This window comes from Clarias gariepinus, chromosome 16, assembly GCF_024256425.1.
Source record: "Clarias gariepinus isolate MV-2021 ecotype Netherlands chromosome 16, CGAR_prim_01v2, whole genome shotgun sequence".
NCBI lineage: Eukaryota > Metazoa > Chordata > Actinopteri > Siluriformes > Clariidae > Clarias > Clarias gariepinus.
The window spans coordinates 10,487,275-10,503,457 of record NC_071115.1 but is presented as its reverse complement, the minus strand read 5'-3'; the positions used below and the strand labels follow the sequence as shown (position 1 = coordinate 10,503,457).

At 36.2% G+C, this 16,183-nt stretch overlaps 1 protein-coding gene across 1 annotated transcript in view; it reads left to right on the top strand.

Moving 5' to 3' along the window:
- crhr1 (corticotropin releasing hormone receptor 1) overlaps positions 1-11,540 on the top strand; it is a 101,318-nt gene extending 89,778 nt beyond the window's left edge. The window contains exon 14 of the mRNA XM_053515274.1: positions 8,054-11,540. Within this exon, the coding sequence (XP_053371249.1) occupies positions 8,054-8,194 (141 nt within the window). The 3' untranslated portion in view covers positions 8,195-11,540. The remainder of the gene's footprint in view (positions 1-8,053) is intronic.
- The last annotated feature ends 4,643 nt before the right edge of the window (positions 11,541-16,183 follow it).

Sequence of the window (16,183 nt, the reverse complement as noted above, 5' to 3'; positions counted from 1 at the left end):
CCCGCAGAAGCATATCCGCACTGCGTCCCCTAAGGAGAATGGTGCTAAAAACGCACTCCGTGTCAAAGACATCCAAAGTCTGAAACGCTGTGCAAGCAAGCCTGAGTAATTTGGCCAGACTCCCTGAGACTGACCTGTGCAATCAATAAGATCACATCGAGTTCGAATTTCTTGCTCGTAGCTGGAGTCAATAACAAAGAGGGGTCAGTAATGATAAAAACAGGATTGTCATAAAATATTCATCCACATTTGGAATAATTATGGCGCGTGTTATATAAGCAGTTTGATTCTTCTGAGATTCTTAGCGCACGCTGTTGGGTTCTAGCATATCACTAACATGGGGTAGGAATCGAACCTACAGGGATCAAATGTACAGTAGGGTAGGTAGAAGGAGAATGATAAGTGCTTGATCCAAGGTCAGTTTGAATCAAGAACAAAATCTAAGCAAAACATCTCATCTTAAATTCATATTGCAAGAACAACATGATGTCAACATCAGTGCCGTTGTTGATTTATTTCCGTAACCCAGTAATATAATATACACAGTCAGCATCACAGTGTGTGGTAGGATTCATGCCTTCCAGATTCATGTTTGATCCTGAGCTCTGGTTACTGTCTCTTTGGAGTCCTGCATATGGGTTTCTCAAGGGAAACGAACAAAAATATGCCGGTCGGTAACAATGTTTGAATGGCATTTCCACACTTTCAGAGCGAGCACAAAGGGAACACAATGTCAGACATTCCTTCATTAGTACAAGTGACAGAAATAGTGAAATATTGCATGTTACAGTAGGATATTCATAGATTATTTAAAAAAACATTCAAAACATTTTGATATGCATTGGCTAGCGAGTCAGGACGCCACCAGGCATTGCTAATAATAAAGCTCCACTGGGATACGCCCCCAGTTACGGAAATCACATAATTTCTCCCTGAATGTCTGTTGCATATATAACATGTGCCAATGGCAAACTTTCTTAACCCACTTTTACTGTCTTTACCATACTGCTGCTGCTGTTAAACATGCTGTGTATATGCAGTTTTTTCCATATTCCACAATATCCAAAATATGTATGAAAAACTATTTCTCCCACAAAGTTCATTTAAAACAAATTCCCGGACTTCTTTGATAGGAACACATTTAGTTATGCAGTTCATTTCATTTATTCAATAAGCCACTCATGAGGCAGTAAATTAATGCATAAATGCAAATCAAGAGATTCAGTTAAAGTTCAAATCAAACATCAGAATAGAAGAAAAGTCTAAATTATGTGAATTTAATCATGGCATGGTGATTGGTTCCAGATGGGCTGGTTTGAGTATTTCAGAAAGTGTTCCAAGTTTTTTTTTTTTTTTTTCAATTTGTGGTTAATGACTCTCACTGGGGTTCCAGACTGATACATGTCAAATACTTTGTTTCTCATCTGTTTTTTTAAGTTTTTTAAGTCATTCATCTTGCTGGTTCAAATACTAGACAGGTTATAGTTTAAGTGATTTCTTGATTCAACAGGTCTGACTGTAGTAATCAGGTCTGGGTATTGCAAGTAAAATGTAATGCAGATTTTTTTTAATTTTCACAGTTCATTCATAAGTCAGCATGGGAGATTTTCTTTTACATGGGGCCAACTGTATTTTCTATTTACTCAGGTTATTTTTTGTGTATTATTAAAATTAGTTCACAGACCACAAAACACATTTTAAATACATTTTTTATATATGTTTGGATTTGAGGTGGTAAAATGTTGCTACAATTGTTCTCTACTATTCTAGTGTTCTAGTTTTCAAGGGCTTTAAATTGTTTACAGGTTGGCAGTAGACACGGTATCCAGTGTTGTAGGAGCAAATTATTGGCAATTATACAATTATGTATTGGCAATTGACCATTACAAAGATTGTTAAGAATTGTAATCAAATTCAGAAAAGTTCAATATCTAATTATGATATTTATAGAATGGTGCACCTCAGCTTGTTCTTTGGGTTAATCAGCATCGCAATACCATTGTGGATTAGAAAATAAAATCCATTCTTACCCGCTATCAATCTAAAACAATCCACTGGCAAATATAGGAGTTTCTTAACACTTAAGCATAAGATTATACAGGGGCTCAGCAGATCGATACTGGGACACATGCCTGAGTAAAAGGGGTCTAGTTGTGCTCACGGGAGGCACATCAGAGTCTGCAAAGTCTTTGTTGTTTTTCCTGAAGTAATTGGTGTACTCTGCATCAGGGTCACTCGCCTCGCTCAGGTTGTTAGTCACCGTCTGAAGCACAACTTTAAAAACATTCTTCCAAGCTAAGAGCTTTAAAAAACAATGCAGTTCATTAGTTACATGTCTTGGGAATGATGGCATCAAATGAAACATGCTCATGTCTTGTCTAGTCTTAAGGACATGCATCCTGTCTTAATGGGTTAGGTTATTTCTGCTCGCATCTGTTTCATGCGCGATTCTGATTGGTTAAAGGAGTTTTCTATAGCAGCAGCACTGGGAGTAGCTCTGGGTGTAAGGTTTATATAAATGTTCTCATTTTGATGCATTATACTGTGTTTTCCATAGAAACATCTTACACAGGAAGTGAGTGCTGCACATAAGAACATAAAGTTTAAAGACCTGTTGATGTTTAACACTTCTAGAACGACTATGACCATCAAATGTCAAACTCCTCCTGTTTGTTATTTATATCACGTATTAGGATTCTAAATGAACCCTATCAAATCTCTGTCACCAGTAAACTCTTTATCTCTCAATCATTATTACCGACTATTCCAAATGGGATCGTCTGAGCAATTTTATTAGCACAGTGTATCTATAGTAAGGACAGAATCCTGTAAAGTGCGTTGACATGGACTCTAATATTCCACTAATCCTGATCTGAAACCGATCATAATGAGATGAACTTTTTATAATTCACTTATTAGGTAATTTTTTTTCCCCAAAAAACACTTAATCAGATAATAATCTTATTGAGTACTGTCACATTTTAGCAACTACTTTATTATATGTTTTCAATGAACAATACTATAGAAATGAAAATTTAATATACTTTAGAGGAGTCAATGTGCAGCTTGTATAGCAGTACAGATTTACTGTCCTCTAACAACAACTCAACATGCAGACCTTATAGTTTTAATACTGTAACTTGCAATGAAAATGGAAACACCCTGACTACTCTTAAATTTATCCAAGTTAAATTTTTATAGTATAATATACAGAATTTTTTTGCTGAAAGTAGAGAAGTGTACGCAATTTTTTTGTGAGTGGTTGCACTTTTTGCACATTTGCCACATGTATGAGTGACGTGAGGTTGCATGATGAGTTTCTTAGAACAACGCTCTCTCACTTGTGATCATTTCATCCAATGAATCTCTGGGTGAAAAATTGGCACTGACGGGATCGTAAAAGATGAAGAGAGAAGCCTAACCCAACCTCAGAGAAAAATACTTATGTTATATGTCCTCATAATAAAATGCTTCACAGAAGCTACATATCCACTTTACATATGTCACACAAAAGTTAAATTTTGATTAACTGCTAAAGCATGTAAACATATATTTTGCATATTTTTTATCCATGTAAATCTAAGAAATATTGTATTACTATATTTTTACTATATATAGTTGTTAACTATTTTACTTACAGTATAGTACTATGCAAAAGTCTTGGGCACATACAAAAATATGGCATAAGGAAACGGTGCTTTTAAAAACATTTCTGCCTAAAAGAAACTTCTATAAAGAGCAATCAAGAGTAATGTTTGGAGTGAACACTCATTGTTTAAAATCAGGAGTTTTAGACACAGATTTGTGCAGTTTCTATAAGAAAACAGCTGTTAGGTTTACTGAGCTTGCTGGAGAATAGAAGTTCTTCCGATAACTTTGTCACACTTGCTTCTTTCTATTTGCGATGTAAATACCCCAAATTTAACCCCATGTTGCAAAAACAGCTTCCAAACAATATTAATAAAAAACCAATGGCCTGAGTGAGGTTCAAAGTGTGCTTTCCACTGGACCACTCGGGAACATACAGCTAAAATAACCATTAATTGCACATACTGTACATAAGTGCCGCAAACACCATATTACAGTAAAGTAATTCGGGAGCTAAGACGCAGCTCTTGATAATATTTCCAAAAAATACATTTTAACAGAGAGTTAACTTTACAACACTAATCGCTTTGGAGTGATTCGGTCAGGACTGTATGGGGGATGCGGCATTAACTCCCTGCCGAGTTCCTCTAATGTGCAAGTACTGTTGGTGAATGATGGGGTGTACAGTTCCCACATTCAGATGTGTCTCTTCCTCAAGTTTGTGACAAGCTATCTGTTCATTTTTAAGGATCAGAGGGTGTATTCGCTGAATGTTCTAGGAAACGACTGCAGTGGGGTGCGAGCCATCTCGTCCAGGATCGCCATTCACACACATGCGGCCTTCTATAAAATGTTTGCACCTTTCATCTGTTTTAATGTAGCTAAGAGTCTCATCACCGTACTGTACTTCTGTAAATGTCAATCAATATTATGGCTTTATTCATGATTGATAAATTTCATCACAAGTCCCAGTTTGGCCTCAACCCAACAGAACCTAACAGTTTTGTAGTATTTTTTCATTTAATACTCCAGCACTAAGTGTTAAGTGACATGCCATGCAGTCATGCTACAGTATGAACACTTACTGCAAATGGAGCTCGTTTTCTGTTTGCATAAGGATAAACCTCATGTTTATACAATCTCTCATGAAGTGGTTAGTTACAGAGACAAATGTGTAAATGTCATGGCACAAGTTGTTTATCTCTCTGTTGTACAGATGCTCTAAATTTTACCCGCCTAATTCTTTACTATAAGAACCACAACAGCTCAGAGCAAAAGCTGATTTCTTTGCTCATGGACAGTATTAATCCATTTCATAATTTTATATTTCTGTAAAAAATGACCAAATCGCATTGAGCAAACAAACGAGCGTTACGCAGAGAAAAAATGTACAGCATGTAACTCTGATCTACCTTCCTACATGTCTGTCAAACATTTTTTCCCCATAGAAAAACACAACGCACATCTGTCTTCCCCATTATGTCCTCACTAGCCGAGGACACATTTAAAGGTCACATGGAAATTGAGCTGACATTTTGCTTGACTCCCGATAGGAAACTCATTTCATCCAAAAAAACATAACGTGATATGTAATTAGTGGCTTTTTTGCTCTCATTATTGTGTGATCCTGAAAGTTTTAATTATCAGCCACGGCTCTATGTAAGTGTGTATGGCATTTTAATACTGTATAAGCCATTATTCTTTTACAATATGAGGCAAATCCATGATCTGACAACAAGAACAGAGGTAAAGATCTAAACTGAGGCTTACCAATAAGAATGCATGCTGAGACCTTGCAACAAGAGCATACAACACAGGAAATTAATATATGGGGAAATATCCAGGGAAATGTGGCACAGGTACTTTACATACAGTAAGTATATAATGAGACAAAGGTAAAAACAGAACTTGTATTGTGATCATCGTCATGAGAAACACGACCCATGTCAGGCTGGTGAGATGGTGACACAGAACCATTCAAACAGAACCATGTTTTTGTATTTGTGAATTATACTCTAATCATAAAGGTGAACTAGTGAAATGATGTTTGATTCAGCTAACAGCGCCATCAGTGGGATCAGCGCCAACACTGGTTACTATGGTTACTAGGCGATGCCCTCTGGCAGGTAATCTGCCTAAACACTTGACACCTGGACGCGTATTTGTGTGTGTGTTTGTGTGTGTGTGTGTGTGTGTGTGTGTGTGTGGATATAGTTCTGTGCCAGACTACAGAGCAGCACCACAATACAAAAGAGAGAGATTGTATTAAGGGGAAAAAAATACATAAAATTAAGTAAGCACTTTTCTCCTTTAGCTCGGAGTTTCTCAGATTTCAAAACTTTTGTGCTAAAGGGGGCGTTCAAGTCAAATAGGGATTTAAAATTATTGGTAAATGAAGGCCTAAAAATTATTAACATTTAATCGATTTACATTTAAAACATTTAAATGGCGCAAACCTTTAAAAAAAAATCATGAATGACGTTCCGGCCAATTTGGCAACGGAAGCAAGTGGAGCGCCTGATGCTTAAAAATCAACGGATAACTTGTCACCAACTAAGAGGCATATCTGTCTGTGGGAACTGTACACACAATCATTCACAAACAACCCTTGCACATCACAGGAACTCAGATAGGAGTTATTGCTACATCAGCCTTTCCTACATGTTTAGGAAGTTTCTGGGAGGCCAGTTATTGAGACGTTAAGCAGGAAGTCTAATCATGGCTTTGGAAAACTTTCTACCTTGATGGTATCCAAGCACAAGTGAAACTGGAAGAAGTGCATCCAGCATTTGGTGTGTCAAATCTTTCTACATAGAATTTCTCATTAATATGATGCTGAATATTGCTGAAAAATGGACTAATGGATGGTGAAACCTGGCCATTAACCCCTTATGTTTGAGATTATTTGAGATCATTAGAGCTAACTTCTCACAGAAATGATGAAAGTAAACTAAAAATTCAGTACCAGAAACCATGATAAATGAATAGTTATTTATATTTTTTATACCATTTCCAAGCGGATTTGTCCTTTCATCATTTAAGAAAGCACTGAAGAACCTTTTTCATCTATATTAAGTGTACCTAAAAAAAATAAAACTTCATGTTAGTGTAAAAATCGAATGTGCATTTCAGGAAGGTCATAATTCATTTGTGTAGTGCAGTCAGAGCTACAAAACTCGGATTTTTACACAGTCAAATGTTTGAAATGGCAATGCTTTAATAGAAATCTCAAAGCCTCTGCCTTCAAGTACAATCTAGATGGATTCCGATAAATTCATTACCTCCAAAGCCAGAGGAAGTAAAAGAGAATTTTAAACCAGAGAAAGTAAAAGAGGAAGTATATTTTAGAGGAGAGTAAAAGAACATTTTACACCAGTGAAATTAAAAGAGGAAGTAAAAGAGCATTTTATTATATCTCTTATAATAAGATTCAAGCTAAATTCAAATGATTGAACTTTCCTGCATTTTTTCTGTATGTATATCCAAGCCAGGGCCATGCAGAGATCCTTGGACTGAAAGGTGCTTAAAGTTAAAAAGGAAAGAATAGATAAAAAACCAGGATATTAAAACTACAGCATGACATGTTAAACAAATATTCAAGCAGAACATAACAGACCACATCCTGTTATACAATATGGTTAAAGGTGAATTAATCAACTTATGGTAGTTGTTTCAATGAGGAGCCATTAGAGGAGAAAAATAGCATTTCCTCCTTTGTTTAATGCTAAAAATTCTCCCTCACAGCCCAGGGTTCAGAGCAGATAAGTGGTCTTGTCAATAGTGTCATCTCTGTAAACATTCTGTAGCACGGTGAGGAGACCATCAACTGCGAGGATTTTCAAATAAGATTAGAGAGTTGGGTTCAACGAACTATCTCAGTAAAGAAACAAGGTTATGGCCACTTTTGCTTTATTTTCAGTACAGCCCATTGTGCCATGATGTTTGTCTATTAAGTCCAAGCCTAGTTCCTTACTTTCATGTTCCTGGTTTTGACATAGTTTTCTGTTTTCGAATTAAAGATCATAAGAAAAAATTATGAATTTCCTTAATTAACCATCATATAACCGTTATGCATTTTCATCTTGCCTCTCACTAGCTCTCCTTATGACAGTGCTGAACAACTTTTATTGAAAAAATGTAGTATTCATCTAAACTAGCAACAATAACAAGCTGGTAGTGCAGGAGGAGAGAAACTATTGCATACTGTTGATGGATAGTCCAAAATTTTCAAGCATTCCCCTTTAATAATTGAAAATGTTGGTTTGGTTGTGTTTATTTGTACAATAGGTCAACTGACAGAACAACTAGGCATTTTTATTTATAATTAAAATATTATTCAACAAAGAAAAAGGTCTTACCTCAAACACCATGCATATTTGATTTAGATGTCTAGTTATGTACTGCACTTTTTCCCTAAAGATGGGAAATCTCAAAAGTCATTGCAGATCTCTCCATCTCTCCCCAGGTACGTTCCGCTGTTCGGAAACGCTGGCACCGTTGGCAGGACAAGCACTCAATCCGGGCACGGGTGGCACGGGCCATGTCAATTCCCACCTCACCCACTCGGGTCAGCTTTCACAGCATCAAGCAGTCATCTGCTGTCTGATCTTAACTGTTCTCAAGCACCACAACTTTCCTTTTAGTGCACTCCCCCCCTACCCTCCATTGCTAAGCAAACCCAGGGAAAAGCTGCAGTCCAAACCTGAGACCTTGTTGAATAGCGCCCCCAAAAGCAGTGCACCAAAGCAGAAGCAAGTTTCCGACTGATCTCCCAGGGTGGTGGAGCACAGACAAATAAGACGAAGAAACCTGGAGCTGGAGTTACAGTTCCCTCATCAAGTGAGAGGGGGGTCGAGACCTGATGATCCGAAAGGGTAGAACATCCAAGCTCCAGAAATGACACTGTAATGGGGCCTGTCTAGTTTCAGCGGTCAATGTTTAATTACTTTACCCTCTTCAACTCTTTTTGTGAAAGGGATTTTTCAAATAGAGACTGCTGGCTCAGCTACACCGGTCAAATCAGGATAAAGTCATATCAGGAAAATGAATCCTGAAAGTGTTGTGAAGAAGTCTGTGAAATACCTGCAGCTACAAACAAAAAGTCTTTGCTGAACTGATGGTGGCTGACTTTACATGTGGTGATTAACGGAACGTCTGTGGAACGTCTGTTTGGGATGGGTTTTTTTTTGTTTGTTTGTTTTGTTTTATCAGATAGCTGAAGTATTGTATGTCAGAATGGGTGTATGTTCATAGAATTTATGGACCACCTCTACAAACTACAAAATGATTGCAGCTTTCTCAGTCTGCTACCCTTTAACATAAGGATTTCAATCATGACTATATACGTGGGATTTTTGTTGTTGTTGTCGTTGTTGTTGGTTTAATTGTTTTTGCTCTTTTTTTAGTCCGTGGATTCATAAAACTTCAACCTTGTTTAATAATCACAGCTTCTCAAAATGGCCAACTTACAATTTCTACCATTCCAGCAGGCAAGTTGAACAGAGGGATTACCAGTAGTTAACCTTAGAAGATGTTATATTTTGCTTGTGAGTAAATTTTTTTTATGTATTCATACTGTTCATGAGGACCAATAATATAATCTTATAGCTCATAAGATTTCAATAATAATATGACTATTGCTTACTTATTCCTCCGACCCTCTAATCTCTGCATTGTGGGAGCTTCTTTCCCTACGACATTTTCAACCATAATACAGTATATCAGAGATAAGTCCTGTATGTATTAATCTGTGTTAATCACGTGGTATATTTTTCACCCAATACCCAATTTAGACCAGATTGAAATAACAATAGCATGAAGAATTAAACGATCCAATACTTTTCGTCAAGGGGTCACCACACCAGCCCGTCCAATCCACACACAAACAACGTGGCCCGGGTTTTTACATTGGACACCCTTCCTGACACAACCCTTTTATCTAGCCAGGATTGGGACCCAGTGGCTGGGTAGTATGGCGTGTGGTAACCCACTGAAAGCAGAGCTCAAACCCGGATCCCATATCCCTAAATCAACAACCTACAGTAGAGCCTTAGCTGCCTGAGCCACTACTTCCCTCTCAAAACCTTTAGAGTGATAGGTAAAATTATGCTTGGGCAATAAAGAAAAATGAACTGTTTGAACCAAGAAAGAAAATCCTGTTACATAACATTTTAAAAACTTTAACCTCATTGACAAATGACTTGATTCAATCTTCCACACACTTTCATTCTACAAATTATTAGAATAATAAGATTCACTACAAACCAAGCAGCACTAAAAAAAGAAGAAACGGGAACAGGGAACAGGACACTTCTCCACAAATAACCCGAACCATACCAAAACATGCAGAGGCGTCTGAGAGGATTTGGCTGTGCTTTAAATAGACACGGTTTCAGTGTTCCAGCTGTAAAACTCTGTCAATTTGTATAGAATATGAAAAACAGTTTGACATTGATCGCTTTAGCTTCTTATACAGAAAGACAGGACGTGTCAAGCACAAGAAGGCAGCTATTATGTTAATTGTGGAGAGGTTTTTTTTTTTTTTACTTTTTTTTTTCTCCCAGCGCAGCCTCCGCAGTGTTTTTGTGATAAAGCATGGTGATAAAACATTTAGGAGAGATATATGAGATGGCACAAGATTAAAGTTTCCCTGCCGCAGGGATCCAAACTCCTAATCCAATTTGTGCCATTGGGGAAGAATTGTAAAGTGGTTCATATCAGTAATAAGGGCGAAATGTGCAAATACCATTCAAATCTCTCAATTGTAGAAAATGTCCCAAACTTGGGTGACAGGGCAGGGTTGGGAAAGTATGACTCAGAGCAATTCCTTGTGCTGTAACTCGGAAAAAGGTTCTCACAGGCACCCAAGTGACAAGGTAACAGCCAACCATTTATTTTCTATGTACAGTACATAGGTGTCAATTTTAGCAACATTTGCCTAAAACAGCATGAGAAGCAACATTTAAATCGAGACTTCTTCAGTTCTCTGCTAACCATACAAGCATACAACTTGGAACATCAACAAATCAAAGCAATCAACTTGAACATGCTGCTCATTTAATCTGTATTTAAAAAAATACATATCTAGATAGCTTGCTATCTACCAGTATCTGATAACGAAGCTAGACAATTGTGTAAGATGCAAATCAATCATTTTTTTACACTGAATAATGAACTGAATACTGCATCATTTTACTAGTTAGCTGTAGAAGTAAAATGTTTAGCTACGACAATTGTCATTGTACAGAGAAATGTTAGCAGTTGCTACATTCACAAGTGGTTTAAGTGACTTGCTAATGAGAGCTTAGGATGGATATAAAATTCTTTAAGATCTAATTTAATAAAAACAAACCAGACATTTCTGAGTGAATAACAAATAAGCAAATAGTGACTTAATCGCAAAATATCTTATTGGGATCAGCAAATTATGAATGTCCGTGTTGATACATAATACAACTTTCGCCAGAGTTACATTTACAATAATAACACAATTTTCAGGACAAACGGCAAGTTGGAACTTCACTGGATCAGCCTTTTTTTGCCCAATTGATGCCCAATTGTTATTCACCCACTACGGGAAATTTGGAAACGCCAATTAGGCTAAAATGTACTGTGGGAGGAAACCCACCAAGCACGGGGAGAACATGCAAACTTTACGGACAGAACCAAGGCAAAAATCTCAAGACTACTGCAGCCTAATATTGTTTTTTAAAACCATTTAATATTGATTTTGCTTTTTGTCTTATAATAGACATTGTCCATTTGTGCTTGGTCACTGTAGTCTACAGTGTTGTAAATTGGTGGCTGGTTAGCAATAATAGTCTCATATCCTTAGTAGTCATCTTGTCTTTGTCAGACCATCTTGACTAGTACGCCCACAATCTACAGTAGTTTGTCTGTAATGCCAAGTTTTATCCCCATTTGACCTGCCAACAAACCTAAAGTAATACAACTCTGCAGCTTTTAATGTAATAATTCTACAAAGTTAATACATTTTCCATAAATGTTATAGCAGTTGCTATTACATTTGCAGGGATTTGTAATGTTTGTGAGCAGCTTAGCACTGTGGCCTCACACCTCAAGGGTCAAAGGTTGGATTTCCCCCTTAGGCTCTGTCTGCATGAAGTTTGCATATTCTCCTTGTGATTGGTGGATCTCCCCAATTTTCTTCCATAACAAGCATCGATGGCAAAAATGGCATCAGTGTTCTTTCTACACGTGTTTAAACTTGATCCCACTCAGTTTTGTTGCGTTTTTGTTGGACGTCCAAACATTAAACCAAATATGACAGCTTTAATAATAAAAGCTACCTGATTGGTTTAGTAAATATAGTTTAAAGTGAGCCTCGGACAGAAAATGACATTGATCATCTTTAAGCAGCGTTTAATTCTCTGTGATGTTTTCCACTTTTGAGATTTCCCAGAAGTACAGTAAAGTGGGTTCTTTAAGTGCTTTTTCCGACATTCGTAACAAGAGAGCTATTAATTCAAGATGGGAACGCAAAGCCAATATCCATTTCATTAAGTGATGAGACATGCTTTGACAGATGACGATGGATGTTTTACATTCTTCACCATTATTATTATGGCAGATCGAGCAATTTCTCCATACACAAGTCGTTAAATGATATGGAAAACTACACAATAATGTCATCCCTTTGGCTCTCTGGTTTTTTCATTAAAGCAGGAACCTAGGCTTGAAAATACAGTTTACTGGTTCCTGATTCTGAGCCGCAGCTGACCAAGACCTGTGACTGCAAGCTGCTGACTGAGCAGCAGTGTTGGGTGTAACGCGTTAGAGTACTTGGATTATTTTTTTTTATGTAACGAGTGATCTAATGCATTACTTAGTTATTTTTTCAAAAACGTAATCAATTTTTTTAGACAATGTATTTAATCCGTGAGCCAGACAGCAGTCATTATCAATCTGTTATTGTGTGTGTGTGTTTATCTGAAAGTCGTTCTATGAGCCCCGCCCCCGATTACCCGCCTCCTTCTGTTATTCCTGCTGTTATACCCCATCCCACCCATGCGGTTTTACTATACGAGGACCGATGCGTGGAAAGATGGAAACCTAATCACAGCGCCAAAACTCGCGGTGAATTATGATGAACCGTACTTACGGCCACCACGCGAAACCACGTAGGTGAGATAGTGGTATTAGTAACTAACAGATTATGGGCCAAACTTCGCTGAGTGATGATGGTAGAATAATTATAAAGGTCTTGACTAAAACAACATGCATAAGGAATCACAAAGGAGTTTTTATTTTCTGCAGTGGAAAAGTACTCAAACTAGTTACTTTTATCAGAAAGTAATGCTTTAATGTAACTTTTTAAAGACAGTAATTTCGTAATGTAATTAGTTACTGTAATAAGTAACGTCCTCCCAACACTGCTGAGCCGCATCTAAACATTGGATGATATCCAAAAAGCACTGACACTCAGGATCTATTGTGTTGCTGTAAACTCCAGTGTCCAACATTCTCTGGTGTGTTCGTCAAGGTGACACAGCTAAGCATGTGTGTAATTTTGAACATTTAGCTAATGCTTATACGGAGGTGAGAAATAACATTGTACAGTTGCTATATTTAAGGTTTTTCTTTCACCTATTTTTACCTTTTACGTATTTCTTTATAATCCCATTTTCGTCATAAGGCAACCTTTAAGAATCATCAACAGCACAAGGTACTAAAACAATGTAAACTATAACAGCAATAATGGCACCTAATCTCCATTTCTGATGTATTTGTTGCTACAATTTTGTTATGTGTTGAAGTAGTTAAGCTACAGTTATATGGCTGGAGATGTTTTGTTTAATGCAAATTTCTCAAAATTAATGTAAGGCTACATTGTAAGGTAAGGTAATATTGACCCTTAAGGCAGAAGGAATACAAAAGCAGTAGATCTTATCAGATTCCACTCCTGTTAATCAAGAACAAGTTACAGTAGGTAAAGACTCCCAACTTGGAAAAATGTTGTATGATCACCCCGTTTGATGTCTAATGACTGTACCTAAAGATCCTGACCTGCATCTGCATGATTGTGCTGCTGCTCCATGATTGGACGGTTGCATGAATGAGCAGATGTACCATTTGTTCTTTACAAGGTTGTGGATGACTATAGAGATCCATAAATCGAAAAAATTGTTGGAAAAAAGGAACATTTAAAAAGGGGCATTATTACGCTAGTGTGGTTTGCTATTGAAAATATGAGGGTTGTTCAAGGAAAACAGGGACTTTTGATGAAATTTATTTGTGAAGGTGTAAAACTAATTGACATTTAATGCTGATGAGTCTCTCATCCATAGTAAAACATTTAAAAACGTTTCAGACGTGAAGCAGGTCTGATTATGGCTCCGACGTACTGAGAGAACTTTCTACCCTAATGGTATACAAGAAATATTGAAAGGCTGGGATGTGCATGAGTGTAGTAGGGGATTATGTAGAGAAATAAAGGGAGTTTTTTTTCTCTGCACAAAAAAAAGTCCCGGTTTGACTTGAACGCCCCTGGTTAAAAGCGTTCCACTAAAGTCACATTAATAATAAAAAAAAAATAACAGTGATGCAGTCAAAACATATTTCATTTATTTTGGCATAAAAGGAACGGAATTTTCTAGCACTGGAAAGGAAATTTGAATCAGGATGCCATTCGTTGGCTAGACATTACTAACACAAAGCTGCTGCATTCTTTTATTATTCTATCCATCCTAAGCTGTTAGGATGTGAAAGACACAGAAGGGCAACGGAGGCTTACATTCAGTAACCAATCCCAGCCTTGCTTTTTTTATTTAGTGCAAATGGTCCTTACATATAAAAAAAAAAGACAGAAAACTACTGATCATGAATAAAAACTCTATTCTTGCTTGTATAAAGCAAATGCTAGTTTCAAATATTGTATCAAATGTATAAATAAAATTCTAAAATCACAGTAGTAACTGTAAAGTCTTAAATATTAGAAAAGTGTAATGTTTGTATGAATAGCCCCTTAATCCAAGCTGTAATTTTTTTTTTATAATATCATTATAATTAAAATTTTCCTCTTTTTTGATCATGAAAAGCCACCAGAAAATATTACAGTACTTTTATTTGAAAAACTATTTAGAATATTCCACCAGCACACCCAGTATGTACCCAGTTTTGGCAATATCCATATGGGAAATAAAGAAGTGTATGTTTTCAGCATATCCATCAGTATCATTCATCTATGTTGTATCCACTTTAATACAATGCAAAAAGATATAAATATATATGTATGTATATTTGTAGGTATTGTAGTTCAGTAGAACATTCATTTACAATAGGGTTAGTGTCTGTATCAGATTTGTTGGCCGTAGTCCTGTAGACTATATTGAGGTTTTCTTTTGCAGAATTATGTTATTTCTTTCTGAAGCTTTGTCATTATTAGATCACACATAAAGCGTGATTAAGAACAGATTCATTATAACTTTTTTCTGTTATTTTTTTTTCCCCATAAAAAAAAATCCAAGCTGCTATCTCTTTATTTTCTCTTATTACATTCGGTTCTTCTTCTCATGTCTGCAGTACTGTAGATGTGAGCTGTACAGGGCCTGGAGTCTAATATGTGTGTGTGTGTGTTTTTTTGTTTTTCCTGTTGTGTTCATCAATGTCGTGAAGGTGTACATATAAAATGTTTATTTATATGTATATGACACAAAAATCTATATTTATTACATTATTTAAAAAAATGTTTTTAAGTATGTAGGTGCACAAGTATCAGAGCTCATTAAGTACCAAATGAAGTGTGTGGATTCTGAAGGAAGGAATTGATTTTTAATTTTATTATTATTTTTTTTTTAGTTCTTCTTGTAAAATTTGTTTTGTGATCGTGTAAGAAAACGATTTGATTTCAGCTTCGGCGGTGTTTATTGGACATATCGTATTTCGTTCTACGCTTGTTTAAGTGTTTTATATAATTGAGGACCTATGTTGGAGTGTGCTGGGGATGTAGATTTACATTATTTCATTACTTATGTTTAGCCCTTAATTTGATATTTTTTCTGCATTACAAATTCTGAGCATTTGATATCATTATGTGATAATGAAGTTGGATGTCAACGTCTCTCTCCACAGCACACTTTTAAGGAAATAGGGGAAAAATGAAATATTTAATGGAAATTATATCCAAATGAAAGGGAATGTAATTAAGTCATAGATTTGTGGCTTAATTTGTGGTAAAATCATTTCATTTCTTTATTGGACTATAAAACAGACTGTATTATAGAGTCAAATTATTAAAAATGTTTATCATATAACTCTCTCTAACAATGTCTGGTGTCACATTTTGCCTTTTTTTTTTCATTGAACACTCTGTGTTAGCTGTATATTTTATATATCAAAAAAAATATTTAAAAATAATCTAAATTAAACACAACATTTATACAGAACACATGTTTTGAAAAAAAAGACATGTTGCTAATCCTGTTGTGGAAAAGAAAGCAGCTAAATAATATATAACTCATGAACCCAAGTTACTGCATTATACAGGGATCCCAGAATTTCTATGCATCATCAAAAGCTATTTGACTTTCAGCTAAGATCAGGGCAAGGCACTGTCAAAAGATCTCTGGGATAAAGT